Source organism: Arachis hypogaea, chromosome 8 (genome assembly GCF_003086295.3).
Source record: "Arachis hypogaea cultivar Tifrunner chromosome 8, arahy.Tifrunner.gnm2.J5K5, whole genome shotgun sequence".
In the NCBI taxonomy this organism is placed as follows: Eukaryota; Viridiplantae; Streptophyta; class Magnoliopsida; order Fabales; family Fabaceae; genus Arachis; species Arachis hypogaea.
The window spans coordinates 48,048,201-48,062,460 of record NC_092043.1 but is presented as its reverse complement, the minus strand read 5'-3'; the positions used below and the strand labels follow the sequence as shown (position 1 = coordinate 48,062,460).

The 14,260-nt window shown below is 34.8% G+C and overlaps 3 protein-coding genes across 4 annotated transcripts; 1 reads left to right on the top strand and 2 right to left on the bottom strand.

Annotated features, from left to right (window-relative positions):
- Positions 1 to 67: 67 nt before the first annotated feature.
- On the top strand, positions 68 to 6,069 carry LOC112707972 (cyclin-dependent kinase E-1). Of its 2 annotated transcripts, none has more exons than XM_025760037.3 (16): positions 68 to 487; positions 991 to 1,101; positions 1,433 to 1,536; positions 1,624 to 1,666; positions 1,786 to 1,884; positions 2,287 to 2,356; positions 2,791 to 2,885; positions 3,003 to 3,036; positions 3,135 to 3,219; positions 3,378 to 3,455; positions 3,583 to 3,630; positions 4,267 to 4,299; positions 4,533 to 4,641; positions 4,924 to 5,139; positions 5,248 to 5,311; positions 5,572 to 6,069. In XM_025760037.3, the coding sequence occupies exons 1-15, from the start codon at positions 245 to 247 to the stop codon at positions 5,308 to 5,310; spliced, it is 1,431 nt and encodes a 476-aa protein (XP_025615822.1). In that variant the 5' UTR covers positions 68 to 244; the 3' UTR covers position 5,311; positions 5,572 to 6,069. The 2 variants fall into 2 exon arrangements, with proteins under 2 accessions (XP_025615822.1, XP_025615821.1); XM_025760036.3 differs by having other exon boundaries at positions 4,918 to 5,139.
- Positions 6,070 to 6,891: 822 nt separating this feature from the next.
- On the bottom strand, positions 6,892 to 9,530 carry LOC112705458 (protein ALTERED PHOSPHATE STARVATION RESPONSE 1-like). The gene is made up of 4 exons (XM_025756285.1): positions 8,522 to 9,530; positions 8,129 to 8,322; positions 7,828 to 8,051; positions 6,892 to 7,639 (listed from the first exon to the last, which is right to left on the bottom strand). Exons 1-4 carry the CDS (start codon positions 9,528 to 9,530, stop codon positions 6,892 to 6,894), a joined length of 2,175 nt encoding a protein of 724 aa, XP_025612070.1.
- A 1,709-nt stretch (positions 9,531 to 11,239) lies between these two features.
- LOC112707971 (uncharacterized) lies at positions 11,240 to 13,370 on the bottom strand. Its single transcript, XM_025760035.3, has 2 exons — positions 12,258 to 13,370; positions 11,240 to 11,882 (listed from the first exon to the last, which is right to left on the bottom strand). The coding sequence occupies exon 1, from the start codon at positions 13,210 to 13,212 to the stop codon at positions 12,271 to 12,273; it is 942 nt and encodes a 313-aa protein (XP_025615820.1). The 5' UTR covers positions 13,213 to 13,370; the 3' UTR covers positions 11,240 to 11,882; positions 12,258 to 12,270.
- Positions 13,371 to 14,260: the final 890 nt, after the last annotated feature.

Below are 14,260 nucleotides of genomic sequence, written 5' to 3'. Positions count from 1 at the left end.
TTTAATGTTTTGATTAAAATTAAAATTTTAGTCTTATTTTTATGGATGTGGGAAGATTATTATTATTATTATTATTATTATTATTATTGAATTAATAATTAAGGTCTAAGGAGAAGTTGGACAGAAAGCAGAAGCATGAGAATTGAGAAACGCAACATCCAAACAGGGCCTTAAGCTGCCACTTTCTGGCTCCCTTGTCCGAGCGACCGAGCGCGTAGAGAGAGATCGGAGTGGAAACGCAACCATGGGAGACGGAGGTTCTGGCAACCGCGGCGGCAACAGCAACAATAGCGGCGGCGGAAGCAACAAGCCGGAGTGGCTCCAGCAATACGATCTCATAGGGAAGATCGGAGAAGGCACGTACGGACTCGTGTTCTTGGCGCGCATAAAGTCCCAAACCAATCGCGGCAAATCCATTGCCATCAAGAAATTCAAGCAGTCCAAAGATGGCGACGGTGTTTCTCCCACCGCTATTCGCGAAATCATGGTACTCATTTTTCCCTCTCTTCTCTCCTTTTATTTTTTTTTTCTTTTTGTTTTTCTTTATTTCCATCTGTAGAAGTTGAAATTCAAGTAGCTGAAAACTATTGTTCTATTTTCTTTGGAATTTCGAATTTTTTGATGATGAATTGACGGTAATGGTGATGGTGATTAAGGTAATGCATTTGTTAGAACGTGGAAATTGAACTGTTCACTCTATTTTCAAAGTCTAAAATACATTTTCTGCTTTGTTTCTAGCTAAAGGAAGTTGTGAAATTTTGGACCTCAAGTAGCTGAACTTGTTGAGTTTTGTTTTTCTTTTAGTTTCGAATTTTATTTTATTTTTATATTTCAGTTTCTTGATGACGTTGGATTGTTGATGAAGTTAAATAGGTAATGCAGTTGTTGGGATGTGGAAATTGAATTGTATCTGTGTGTAGTTGTAATTTTTGGATCCCATGGGGTGCTTTGGGTTGATTTTTAGCAGCTTCAACTTGTTGATTGGTGCAGCTGCTGAGGGAGATAACCCACGAGAATGTTGTGAAGCTTGTAAATGTACACATCAATCACGCGGACATGTCTCTGTATCTTGCTTTTGATTACGCCGAGCACGACCTTTATGTGAGTTTTATTCTAGAACATGCCCTTGCGGTGCTTACTTGAGTTGAAATAGTCATTTTCAGATGTAAACTATTGATGTTTTCTCCATGAAAATGTGTGGAGTTTATATTCACGCCCGGTGAAATAAGCTTTTGCTATTGTAGATTCATTGCGTGATATGTGTTATACACATATTTTAGGCCTTTTCACTGAATTTCACTCTGTGGAGAAAAAAAGGAGGTTTTGTTTTGGCAAAATCTTGTTAATTTTGTGTGGGAAGAAACATGTACATGTATCAAGGAATTGATTGTTCTAGTTAGCTGAGTGTAAAAACTGCAATCTTGAATGGCAGGAAATAATTAGACATCATAGGGACAAAGTCAACCATTCCATTAATCAGTACACTGTTAAATCATTACTCTGGCAGTTGCTCAATGGACTAAACTATCTGCACAGGTGAGTATCTTTTTGTAAATTTGACGAGGGCTCCTTTTCTTTCCTTCTTTATATGTTGACCTATTATATTATATCTATCTCTTGCAGTAATTGGATAATACATCGAGATTTAAAGCCCTCAAATATACTGGTATGACTTGCCTACCTTATCATTGTATATCATTTTGGCTCCTTTATGCAGACATTTGGGTTCAAATTTACTTTGTCAACCTTTAGTAAACTAGTGTCTTTTATGAACTTTTCATGAAGGTTATGGGTGAAGGGGAGGAGCATGGAGTTGTTAAAATTGCTGACTTTGGACTTGCAAGGATATATCAAGCCCCTTTGAAGCCATTATCTGAAAATGGGGTACGACCACCCTTTTCCTTCTCATGCACTTGTATTCTTCTATCTATTGTCTGTGCATTCGAGAAATTTCTGTGTATTCTTCACGTACTTATGGTTTTCTTAGGATTGAAGTAGCCAAAATATTGGCAATCATATAATATAGACTGAAGTACTATGTTAAAGGCTTGTGTTATTTCAGTCACAGCATTCTTCTTTAAGCTGAATGATGGTATTGTAATTGATTTTCAGATTCACTTCTTGAACTGTCTACCTTTCCCCACATGCATTGGGTTCCAATTCATGAATTGGCCTTTTTATTCTTTAACCATCTGTTAACTGTGAACGTGTACCTCATGTTTACCTCTCTATACATTTGATTGATTAGATTCTTGATATCTGAAATCATGAAACATTACCACACAGGTTGTTGTAACCATTTGGTATCGTGCTCCTGAGTTGCTTCTTGGAGCAAAACATTATACTAGTGCTGTTGGTATCCTTTTATTTTACTTCCTTTTTTATGCATAAGTTAATCATGTGTATGTGTATGTTTCTATATTCTGTGCTTTTGTAATATTTTATATTCAAGTGACTGTACATTTGTCCTCATGTATTTATTGCTGACTTCAGGCTTATACATTCTTTACAGCTTAATTCTTATGGTATTTCTCATTAATATTAATTTTGTTACATTCTTGGTACTTTTTGCTATCCCTATTTTGACTTGAGGTTGTTGCTTGAATAAGTATTGGTTTTTATTGAATCTTACATGCTAAAGTATGGGTCTAGGGTCTACTAGAATGGTTGACATGTCATAAATAAGTTATTTGAAAATTTTCCAACTGGGATGCTGTGGAATATACATAATCCAAGGATATGCTTATGTTCAAAAATTGGTCTAGTCATTGTTCCTTAATGGACATTTAGATATGTGGGCTGTGGGATGCATTTTTGCTGAGTTGTTGACCCTGAAGCCACTATTTCAAGGTGTAGAAGTCAAAGCTACCCCAAATCCCTTTCAGGTATTAAATGCTGTGCCTATGACTTACAGCTGTGTCGATGAAGTAGTTTCTATATTAGTATTGCCTTGTAATTTTCAGATTATAAGTAATCCTTATTGGCTTATTCCACTTGTGCAGCTCGATCAACTTGACAAGATATTCAAGGTTTTAGGTAATTTAACTGCTTACATTTTTCTTAATCTCTACTGGGGGATGTTCTTTCTCTTAAATATTCCAGACCTACATCAGTCGACATTGTTACTGTGCCAGGCCATCCCACATTAGAAAAGTGGCCTTCCTTAGCAAATCTCCCCCATTGGCAACAAGATGTTCAACATATACAAGGGCATAAATAGTAAGAACATTATTTATTGAGTTTATGCAAATATGTGCAGAATAGACCCATAGTGTACAAGCACTTTGTTGTTGTGTCTGTTCCTTGTATGCTCTTACTTGAAAACTAATAATTTGTCTCATGAAATTAATGGATTTGTTCTTCATTTTTGCTCACAGTGATAACAACAGTCTCTATAATGTTGTTCACCTATCTCCAAAAAGTCCTGCATTTGACCTTTTGTCAAAGATGCTTGAGTGAGTTTTACTTTAAAGCTTTTAAGAAATTTTTTACTATGCCTACACTAATATATTCTGAACTTGTTTTTCCTTATTTTCCCTCTGCTCTTGCTTAACAATAATATGCTTGTGTTTTCATGTACAGATATGATCCTCGAAAGCGTATTACAGCAGCACAAGCTTTGGAACATGAGTAAGACTTATTTAATTCTCGTTTATTCTTGCACAAATTCTACATACCTTACAAGATTTAACGTTCTGTTGGTCATTGGTGGTTGTTCTGTAGAAATTCCTTACAAGATTCCACATTCTTTTATAGTTTCCTGCATCTTTTTCCCCTCATGCTTTGACCTACTTATGCAGCTATGTAAGTATAATTAAATGATGTAGTTGCCATATTCTCTTGAATTCAATAGATTTTTATTAGAACTTGTAATAATGATTGAAGATGAGCAAGTAGATTGTCGTAGTCGTCCACAAAACTAGTCCAGAAGCTTCCCCTAAACTAATATAGTGCTGGAGTATAATATTGATACATATTTTCTATATCAATTTGTGACTCCAATGGGGGTAGAGAAAAAATAATATACTAGTTGCTTTGTTGCGTTTGATGCAAATGTTGTTTATTTATATTAGGGAACATTGCATTGCTAATTTGGTGGAAATAAACCTTGTTATAAGTCACTGTTCAATTGGTTTTGATATTTTGCAAGATTACATGCATGATTTGTTCTCCATGTTCACAATATTGATCATATAGTTAGTTGTTACTTGTTCCTTTTCTCACTCATAAATTATCTTTTGAGCATCCTTACCCTTTGTTTGCCAGGTATTTCAAAATTGAACCACAGCCTGGGCGGAAGTAAGGCTTTTTTCCTCATTCCTTCCTCTTTTGATATTCTAGTTTGGTCTTCCCCCTTTGTTTTCATTGGATAAAACCTTCTACTTCTGTTGGTTACTTTTACATTACTTATTTTGGTAGATTTTTAAACAAACAAATGTTCACCTAGTCTTTCTCATGGTCTTTTTTTTTTTGGAGTAAAGTATTCCATCAATGTATGTTTTAATTAACTAACCATCTTTGTGAATGTTCAGTGCCCTTGTACCCTGCCAACCGGGAGAGACATTTGTGAATTATCCCACTCGTCCAGTGGACACAACAACCGATTTTGAAGGGACAACCAATATGCAACCTCCACAGCCGGTATGCTTTGATATTTGGGAATTCTATTGAAACTATAATATTCTAAACCAAAATTGTGCAAACAGAATTCGTTCGTGACCCATCTTGATCTTGTAAAGTCCTGTTATGATTCAAAATTTTCAATAAGTAGGGAATATTCATTAAAATGCGTCCTTGCCAAATATTAAGTTGTCAACTTTGTTCTTGATAAGTGTAATCAATGATTTTGTATTATATATTCACTCGTGTATAGGTAATCTTAACTTCATGATTTTGAATGTGTGTACTTCTTATTAGAGTCAGGTTACATCGGGAGCTGCAGTTTCTGGCAGTATGCCTGGTGGTCATGTGTCAAATAGATCTGTTCCTCGACCAATGAATGTTGTTGGGATGCAAAGAATGCCTCATCAGGCAATGCAAGCTTATAATCTTACATCTCAGGCAGGGATGGGTGGTGGAATGAACCCTGGTGGCATGCCGATGCAACGAGGTGTACCACAGCCGCATCAGCAACAGCAGGTTACATGTTTATTGGAATCTCTCTCTTTATCCTGTGGTTTTTTTTTGGGGGGGATGTTTGGTAGATATGATACTCTGATTATGATACTCTGATCTCTGTGTAAGCAGTTGAGGAGAAGAGACCAAATGGGGATGCCAGGATACCCTCAACAGAAGTCAAGACGTATATAAGGTAAATGCTTTCAACGGAAGTGGTGTCTATCAAAGAGACAACGTTAGCATATCGTAAAACTGGGCGAATTCTTTGATGTGGGCAAACGGGGGATCAAATTAAACATGCCATTCTTATTCTTTTGTTATGGTATTAAAATTCTTGTAATAATGTTCGAGACACCGTAAAATTGAGCCAATTCTTAGTCGCCTTTTTACCTTCCTTTTCTGTAACATGCCTAACATCAAATTGTGATTCCACCCGCTATGGTTTCTTTACAGCATCCTTGGACCTGTTGGCATAGCCAAGAAGACTCCTATATTCGGAATAAGCCGATCTCCTGCTTCTTGTGGTTAGCCTGTGCTGGTAGAGATCAAGTGAAGTAGATTCAGAGGGTTGTCAATACCAGAGAAACTTCAAGCTTGAGCTCAATCAGGACAATTTATGAACCCAAACTTCAGATGATTTGCTTTCATGCATGTGGAAGTTTGCTGCAACAGCGAGCACAAGAATCTGGATGCTAGAACACTAAATCATTCTGCTGGAGCCCCTGCAAGGGAAATGATTTATCTAAGGGAGGCACATGTATGTTACACGTATAAGTTGTATCTGTAGAATTTTCTTGCATTTACGAGCTTTTAGGGCAAGATCAATGTTAGACTTGTAAGGTTTCCACCAACTGACCAACCCTATATTTTGTATCCATGCTGTACACTGTATAAAGTGGATGTAGTAGTGTAGATTGTTGCATCAATTGAAAATACTACTGTTTTTTTTTTGTCAATATTTTTTACTTACGAATTTGTTGTTTTTATTTAAGAAATCATCTTTCCTTCTAAAAACAGAAGTTGACTTTGGGCGACTCATTTGGGCACTCCATTTTATTGTTTTTTTTCTTCCCCATAAATTCGTAAAACTTATTTTATATTCTATTATGTATTTTATATGAGTGTGATTTAGTAGCTGAATTTTTATGTATATGTAATTTTACATATATAAATACCAAATTCTTTAAAGCAGAATAATTATATGGACCATAAATTTATTTATGAAATATGTTATGCATAGTTATATAAATAATTATTATACGTTGAAAGTCTACCTTCAATCATTAATTAATGAAAAGATAAATTTGGAAACAAATCAATTTTTTAATACTAATATTTTTGAAGAAATTTGCATAAAGTTTTTTGAATCAACAATCCCCGTGCATATCTAGTAATTAAATCAAGGATATTTTTTATTTTTATTAAGTACTCATTTATAAATTTTAAAATAAAATCTAAATTCCGTGCATTGCACGGGATGAAAACACTAGTAAAAAAGATAAATAATTTCCTCAAATTTCCATATAATGTTTCAACTACACTAACTACTCCACATTTTTAATATTGTCAATCACTATTTTAACAATCCACCAAATGAAATCTAGACTTACATGCAAATACCATAGTAAGAAGGCCTCACTTTGAGAGCATAACAAGAAGAAGCAATGCTATCTTTCAAGTCTTCACAAAGAATAGGGAAAAAAATAAAATAAAATAAAAGTTAAAGAAATGCTAGAATTAAGATTTTGAAAAAAAAAAAAAATAAACTACTGTTTAGTTTGGAAGTTTAAGCTGCTCATAAATTTTCAGATTTTCCAAACAAAATGTCTCCAAAGCCTCAAAAATTGTAAATAGACCCGGTTGAAAGCAACTTGAAGCAAGGTCATTGACATGTTTAATAGCTTCTTGATGTCTCTTTTTCTCTTCAACCAATCTTACCCTTGAAGCTGCTAATTTCTCATCAGACCCTCTAAGCAATGGAACTTCCATGAAATCTTCTGAGCTTTTCATTTTGTAAAAACATGAACACTGCTTTGACTTGATTCCATTCTTGTCACAGTAGTACTTAAGCATGTGCTTATAATCCCTTTGAAAGTGGTGCACTTTAACTTTGAGTAACTGTTCCTCATTCTGCTTCTCATATAACTGGTGCAAGTTTGATGCAAAGGTACTAATGGCTTCTGAGACTATAGTTTCTGAGATCTTGTGAATTTCATGGCACCAATCATTACAAAGGTTGAAAATTGGATCAACCCCATTTTCAGAATTTTCTATTTCTTCTTGGATTATGTGCTTCCTGAGCCAATCATTCAAGTTTTTCACTAAGGATTTCTGTGTGTTGATGAAGTTACTAAAGCACATACTCCAATTTAATGCAATTCTTTCTAATCTTAGTGTAGCTTTTGAACTTGGCTTTTTCTTCCCTCCAGAATCTAATATATGTACATGACTTTTAGCCATGGAGATAGCTTGAAATTGTTTATGGTGACAATCACTCATTATCTTCCACAATCTAATTAGCCTAAAAAAGAAAAAAAAAAGGAAAGAAGATAATTTAGTCTCTAAAGGTTTGAGAAACAGAACAATGTAGTGAAGAAAATATAGAAAGTACTAAGCAAAGCTATGGTATTCCAAAGATGTTGATAACTATAAGCAATAAAAGATAGGACTTCAACTGAATAATAAAAGAAAGAGAGAAAATTAGCATACCCTTCAATCAATTTGTTCAATTCAGGAAGCAGCTTATTATCTCTTAATCCATCTATGTTTCTTGATATTAGACCAACTGATGCAATAGCTACATCAATTTCTGAGTTCAAAAGCTTGACAGAAGCAAGAGTATCATCAATCTTATCAAACTCAGAACCTCTACCATCCAGATCTTTTAGCTTCTTGTACTGCCTTTCGTATTGAGTTCGAAGCTTTTCTACAACCTGTCATCAATAATATCAAGGAAAATATCAAGTTCTTGAATTTATATATCCTGTTATGAAAACAAGCAATGTCTTACCATGACTGCACCAGAGAGTTTCTTTTCCCAAACATAAAGTTCCTCCAAGGTGGATGAAAGGTCACTAAATGATGCATGAACATTGTTTCTCATGGACAAAACCTTTGCTCTAGAAGGTTTGTATAGCATATACGAAAGGATTAAACTCGTCTTTACTGAAGGGAATATTGGCCGCAGGACACAAGAAGCAAAGGCTGCACAAGGCAATCATGAAAATCAAGATAAGTTCTTGCTCATTCCATATGTGATAACATGTAACAAGTAAATATCTAACATAATATTTTAGGGACATTAAGCAACAAAGTGAGAGAGAAAAAAAGGAACCAAATACTAAAAAGACTAAAACACATAAAATTCAATCATAATAAACACAATTGATGCAAGTGATCTTACCCCTTAATTTGGAGCTTTTAGGTTTATATGGTAGCTTGCCAACTTCCATAAGTGATTTGAATTCTTCACCAGAATCAAATAGATTTTTGAATTCATTATTTACTTCTAGCATTGCTTCCTTAAGATCTATCTTGGAAATAGAAACTGGTGTAGCAGTAGCAGGACACTCACTGCATTGTTCTGTTGTTTTTTCTGCTTCAGATTGTGCATCTTCTCCAATCTTAGCCTCATTTTCAGTTTCCTTCTCATCAAACACTACTGACACTGTTGAGCTTTGTTCATAATCTTCACTTTCCTCTTCTAATTCTGGAATTCCTTCCCTCTCCCTCACTACACTCTCATTGATATCATGATCATATGCATTGAAATCATAATCCATGCCAAATGGATCCAAGAAATCCCATGTAGAGTTGTTTCGTTCAGTTCCATTTTTCTGAGGATCTTCTACAAACATTGTAGATGCATTTGTACCATCATGCATAAATCTATCATTATGGTAAACAAAACACATTGTTTGTTCCAAAGGTTCATCATTGAACCAATTTCCACACTTTGGGGTCTCTATTTTATTTGCAAAATCCAACCTTTGACTATGATCTTCACTATTATAATGATTATGATCATGATTATGAGTACTACTACAAGATGAAACATTGGAAGTCACATATGAATCAAAATCATGATCATAAGTGCAGCAATCTCCATCATCATATTCAAATTTACATGAGGTAGATTCCAATAAGCATTTCTTTTCTTCTTCTTCTTCTTCCTCTTCAGATTGATTAATTTCGGATAAAGATATGTTGGAACAATCAGCACAAATCACTAATTCTTGATCAACATAACGGTTAAGTGCATCACCAATTTTCAAAAGGGACTCTAAATACTCAACAAAGGATGTGGCAAAATCATACCTGAAATTCTTAGCTTTTTTTATAAACTCCTTCCTCTCTTTGCATAAACTCACTAATTGTGAAGATTGTTGCAACTTTGGTGCTCCTTTGGCCATAGCAAATAAACCCAATTAGTAACATATGAGAATTAGAGAAGCTTAATTTAAATAATACTAAGTTAAGATCAAATAGAATCAAATGCAAAACAAAAACAAATAAGAGAGAGATTCCTGGGAGGCAAATTGTTTTGATTATTTGAGAAACAAATATTTGTATTGTGTTTACTATTTAGTTAGTATCTAATGTAAAGAAGGTAACAATGCATGTATGGATTTCAAAGAATCTAAGCAATAAATATGGAAAAATAGTTGCAAAAATTCATACACATATGCAGAGTTTTTTTTTTTTTTAATGGAGCTTTTAGACAATTCGGTGCTCTTTGCATAAAAATTATGATAATATGATAGTTACTATTATATATTATAAATAATAATGTACAATTTAAAAATATTAATATTTGAGGTTTAAATTATTATAGCACAATTGTATTTAGAATATTAGAATTACCCTCTAATTAACGAGATTTTTTTATCAAGTGGATATAAAATATTATGTCCAAATTTAATACTAGATAAATATTTCTTTTAATCTTTATTTATTTATTTATATTTTTTAATCTTATCCATCATAGTCTTGAATAAGTTGTTAAAGATTCAAATAAAAATTCTACACACGTTTAAAAAAAATATAAGTTTTTCCAAAGAATAACAAATATATAATAAAGATCTACGAATATTTAAGTAATAATGACTTATTTTAAGCAAATTATATAAGAAAATAAAGCATATTATTATTTTTTATTAAGCAGTGTAAATAACACAAAATTTGTAGTGTTGCTACAAACAAAATACTTACATAGAAAACAAAAATAACAACAAGAGAAGAGAATGATATTTAAAATTTTGAACTACCCAAACACATCTTAATTCTTTTATCATCCTGACAGAAAACAGGTTATTAGCAAACATTAATTTAGCCAATTAGAGCAAAGAAATTAGAGATGCAAGTGAGAGTTTAAATTTTAAAATAAACGAGTAGAGAAATTTATGGGAACATGTCAGATTCAGTGGAGTAAAAATAGTATAAAAAATTATTTAAAAGAGTGAGAAAAATTACAACCACTTCATTAAATAAGTTTTCTTGGTGTGGCAAACAAACTCAGAAGTTTCAGATGCTCAAGGAAAATAGAAAATAAACGAAAAGATTGGATACCACATCCATGAATGAATGGATCATGGCAATGTTAAAGATATTTAACTACATAAATAAAAGACAATCTTATCTTTGTTTTTCGTTTTTCTTCTAAAATGTTTTGTTTTCATACTGCTATTTTTTTTAAGTTATTTATTTTATATATTTTTTAAAACATTGAGTACTTGAAACTTTCTCTTGTCAAAGTCAAGAACTTTACCAATAAAAAGATTAATTTAAACACTGTTTTTGGATAATAGGAAATGATGAGTCACTAAATCACACCAATAAAAAAATAATTAAAAAAAACATTCGATTGATAGGAACAGAACATATAAATCCACTTATCCACTAGTAATAATGACCACTAATGTGATGGATCCATCCTTAAAAACTACAAGAAAAACACAAAAATTTGACATTTTGATCGGTTGATGAAATGGTAAACTTTGATCCAAATAGTAAACGTATTAGTCCAAATTTTGTGATTATGTTTGGAGAGAAAAAACATACACTGAGTTCACCAAGAACCTGATAACCATAGTGATAAGAGAATAAGGAGAGGTGAGAGAGAGAAGAGAAAATGAGAAATACATCTTCAATTCTTCAAAAAGAACAGTATCAAGTGAGTAACTAACTAACATTAATTGTAACAAACAAATAACTAATATAAATGGGGCAGATCAAGAACAATATTAACTATTTACCAAAGAGCAGACATAATGAGGGAACATTTTAGGTACAAAATAGTTCCTTATTTATTGACAATTACCCATTCAATCAAATTCACCACTATAACAATGGCTTCCACCAGTATGAACTCAATTATAACATAGGTCCTACATTCTACTTCTGTCTAGTGTTGCACTTGCTGGGGTTCACTCCTTTTTTTTCCCAGCCTTCAGAATTAAACTTGTGAACAGTTTGTATTCCAAGGGCAGCAACAAATCAACATGCCTTGTTTGGCATAATAAGAAGCATTCTCAAGGACAGAATTTGAGCTGCATGGCAAGTGGCAACCATCTCTGCTCAACGCTGTTCAGAATCGATTACGAAACAGGCGGAATCACTTTTTCCGCCGCCACCACCAACCAGGCCAAGGATCCAAAAATTCACTCGGAATCTTCAACATCCAATTACTTTCTTAGCTTCCCTTTCAACATATTAGTCCACCAAACCAGATGCCACATTTCTTCACCATCTCTTGCAATCATCATCTAATCACAGTGTAACACCCCCAAGTCCAAAAACAATTAGCATATTGCATTCAATCTAAATTAGTGCACGTAGTAGTCTTAATTGATTTCATTTTATAATATAATAACAAAATTATTTAACGAAGGGTCAAGGAAGGACCACAGTTGCACTTGAGATAACACGGTGACAAGTCAACTTCAAACTAAAGAACATCAGTAGGACCAATTTCATCTAAGGATCTCAAACTCCTAATCTAACAATGTTCAATTAATCAATTCTCCAATCTAACTAGCTAACCTAATACCCAAGGTGAACTAGCCATTCTTAAACCCTAGCATCAAATTAATTCCTAAATATGAACCCTAGAAGCAAAGCCAATTTTATCAAACACTTACCAATTTTCCAAATTCATGCAAGGCAGAAGATATCATCAGTCATGAGCAAAATATACTGCAAGATCCTCAAAGGAGCATTCCCGAAATCCAAATGTGGCAACCTCAGCTCCCTAACCCTACAAACTCCATCTGCTCCACCACCACCACCAACCCGACCCACCCGAACCCGGTTCATATCAACCTTCCTAAACAGGTAAACCTCACAACTACCACCCCCACCACCGGAAAAACCCCGATCCGCTGCCGCATTCGGTGGCCGTTTCTGTGTCCTGAAAAAGGTCCAACCTTTCCCAGCAAGAACCCTGCAAAACCCCTCCATATCATCGACCCTCTCTCCGGTAACCCTAGAATACATCGACAACGAGCAACAATCCCAATTTCCTCCTCCTCCTCCACCGCTACCATCTCCGGCAATTGCGCCGCCGTCGAAAAATACCAACTTGAAGAATGGCGCGGCGAGGTTGACGAAGTAACGAAGGTGGGTCAATGGGGCCGGAGTCAGGGAAGGGAAAGGGATCGGAACGGCGTCATCTTGGAGCGGCCAGGAAGACGAAGAACAAGAAAAGGAGCAGGTGGTGGTGGTGGTGGTGGTGGCAGTAGAAGGTAACGAAGAAGAAGGAGTTGAATGCGGCGACAAAGATGATGAGAATGGCGTTGAGTTGGAGAAGATGATGTGGGAGAGAGATGGCGTTGGGAACAAGTCCATTCCCAAGGTTCTTGCAATGGCGGCGAGTCTGTATGTGTCGGTTACGATCTCTCTTGTTGGAAGGAACAAAAGACCCGCAGTTTTTGATCTTCTTCTTCTTGCTCTTATTCTTCGTCTTCTGGATCTTCTTCTCCCATCTTGTTCTTCTTCATTTTCTTGTTGGGAATGAGCGTGGGAATGCATGAGATGTGGATGGTGATTGATGGATTCACCCAAGACGAGAGAACGAAGCAGCTTTAGTGGAAGCATCTTTCTTTTGCTTTGTCGATTCAATCAAAATCACTTCTTCTGTTTTTGACTTTGCTAAAGTAACTCACCCAACTTTCAATAATCCTTCTTCCATCTCCTACACTCTATACACTAGGATGCCATTCTCATATTAATTAGCTGAATAATTAGGTCAAGATTAATTTTTGTATTGGACAGCAAGAGTCAATCTGCTAATTTTTTACAACTCAATTAATAATTAATAATTTTAAATTATTTTAATAAATTTAAATTTCAAAATTTGAATAATAAAAATTGTATTGAGTAACCACCCATAAAATCATTGTGATTAGCGTCTATCTTCCTCCTATTATCGCAGTATCTTTTTTCTCATCAACAGCACCGCTTAGTTGCCACTGCAGCGCGCTACTGTCACAGCTGCAACAACCACCATGTCACCGGCTCTTTGGTGTGTGGCCGTTTTGTGCCGGCAGAAATTTTTATCGTGCGGTCGTCTTCCTTGTCAGGTGCTGATTCATTGCCGATGTGATACACTGTCGTTCCAGCCGTAATAACCGCTGTGTTGCCGATTCATTGGTGCTCGCCATTTCGTGACGGTGAAATTTGTTATCACAAAAACTTGCGTGTGTTCCATCACCCGATTATCATCAAACAAGTATTTTTCGATGTTGTCCCAAAGCCGCGAACAAAAATCTCACATCTTTGACGGCTTCATCGATGAAACTTATATTTGGAGAAGAAGGAACGAATGCCATTAATGTGGGTTATGAATATTCTTCTAATGAAATGTCCTTTTATGCATGTGTCTTTAGAAAGTATCTTTTTATACATGTGCCTTTTAATACAGATGTCTTTTGTGGATATGTCTTTTAAATAGAAGTGTCTTTTGTGAATGTGTCTTTGTACAGTAAGTGTCTTCTTATGCATACACTTCCGAAGACGTGAGTAACATTGACTATTATTGATGTGGCGATGGAAACGCGTCCAAAAATAAAGGAGGGAGGTCGGAAAGAGGCAGCCGTTGAGGTTAGAGGATGAGACTGGATTTGAACGGTGAAAGATGGTTAAT

What these genes read in the sequence shown, in the direction of transcription:
- LOC112705458 (XM_025756285.1), bottom strand. Translation starts at nt 9,530, where the DNA reads ATGGCCAAAGGAGCACCAAAGTTGCAACAATCTTCACAATTAGTGAGT. An exon ending in TAAAAGCTCCAAATTAAGGG is followed by an intron (nt 8,323 to 8,521) that starts GTAAGATCACTT and finishes TGCCTTGTGCAG; the next exon opens with CCTTTGCTTCTTGTGTCCTG. An exon ending in AACTCTCTGGTGCAGTCATG is followed by an intron (nt 8,052 to 8,128) that starts GTAAGACATTGC and finishes TATTGATGACAG; the next exon opens with GTTGTAGAAAAGCTTCGAAC.
- LOC112707971 (XM_025760035.3), bottom strand. Translation starts at nt 13,212, where the DNA reads ATGCTTCCACTAAAGCTGCTTCGTTCTCTCGTCTTGGGTGAATCCATC.
- LOC112707972 (XM_025760036.3), top strand. Translation starts at nt 245, where the DNA reads ATGGGAGACGGAGGTTCTGGCAACCGCGGCGGCAACAGCAACAATAGC. An exon ending in CTACCCCAAATCCCTTTCAG is followed by an intron (nt 2,886 to 3,002) that starts GTATTAAATGCT and finishes CCACTTGTGCAG; the next exon opens with CTCGATCAACTTGACAAGAT. An exon ending in CAAGATATTCAAGGTTTTAG is followed by an intron (nt 3,037 to 3,134) that starts GTAATTTAACTG and finishes TTACTGTGCCAG; the next exon opens with GCCATCCCACATTAGAAAAG.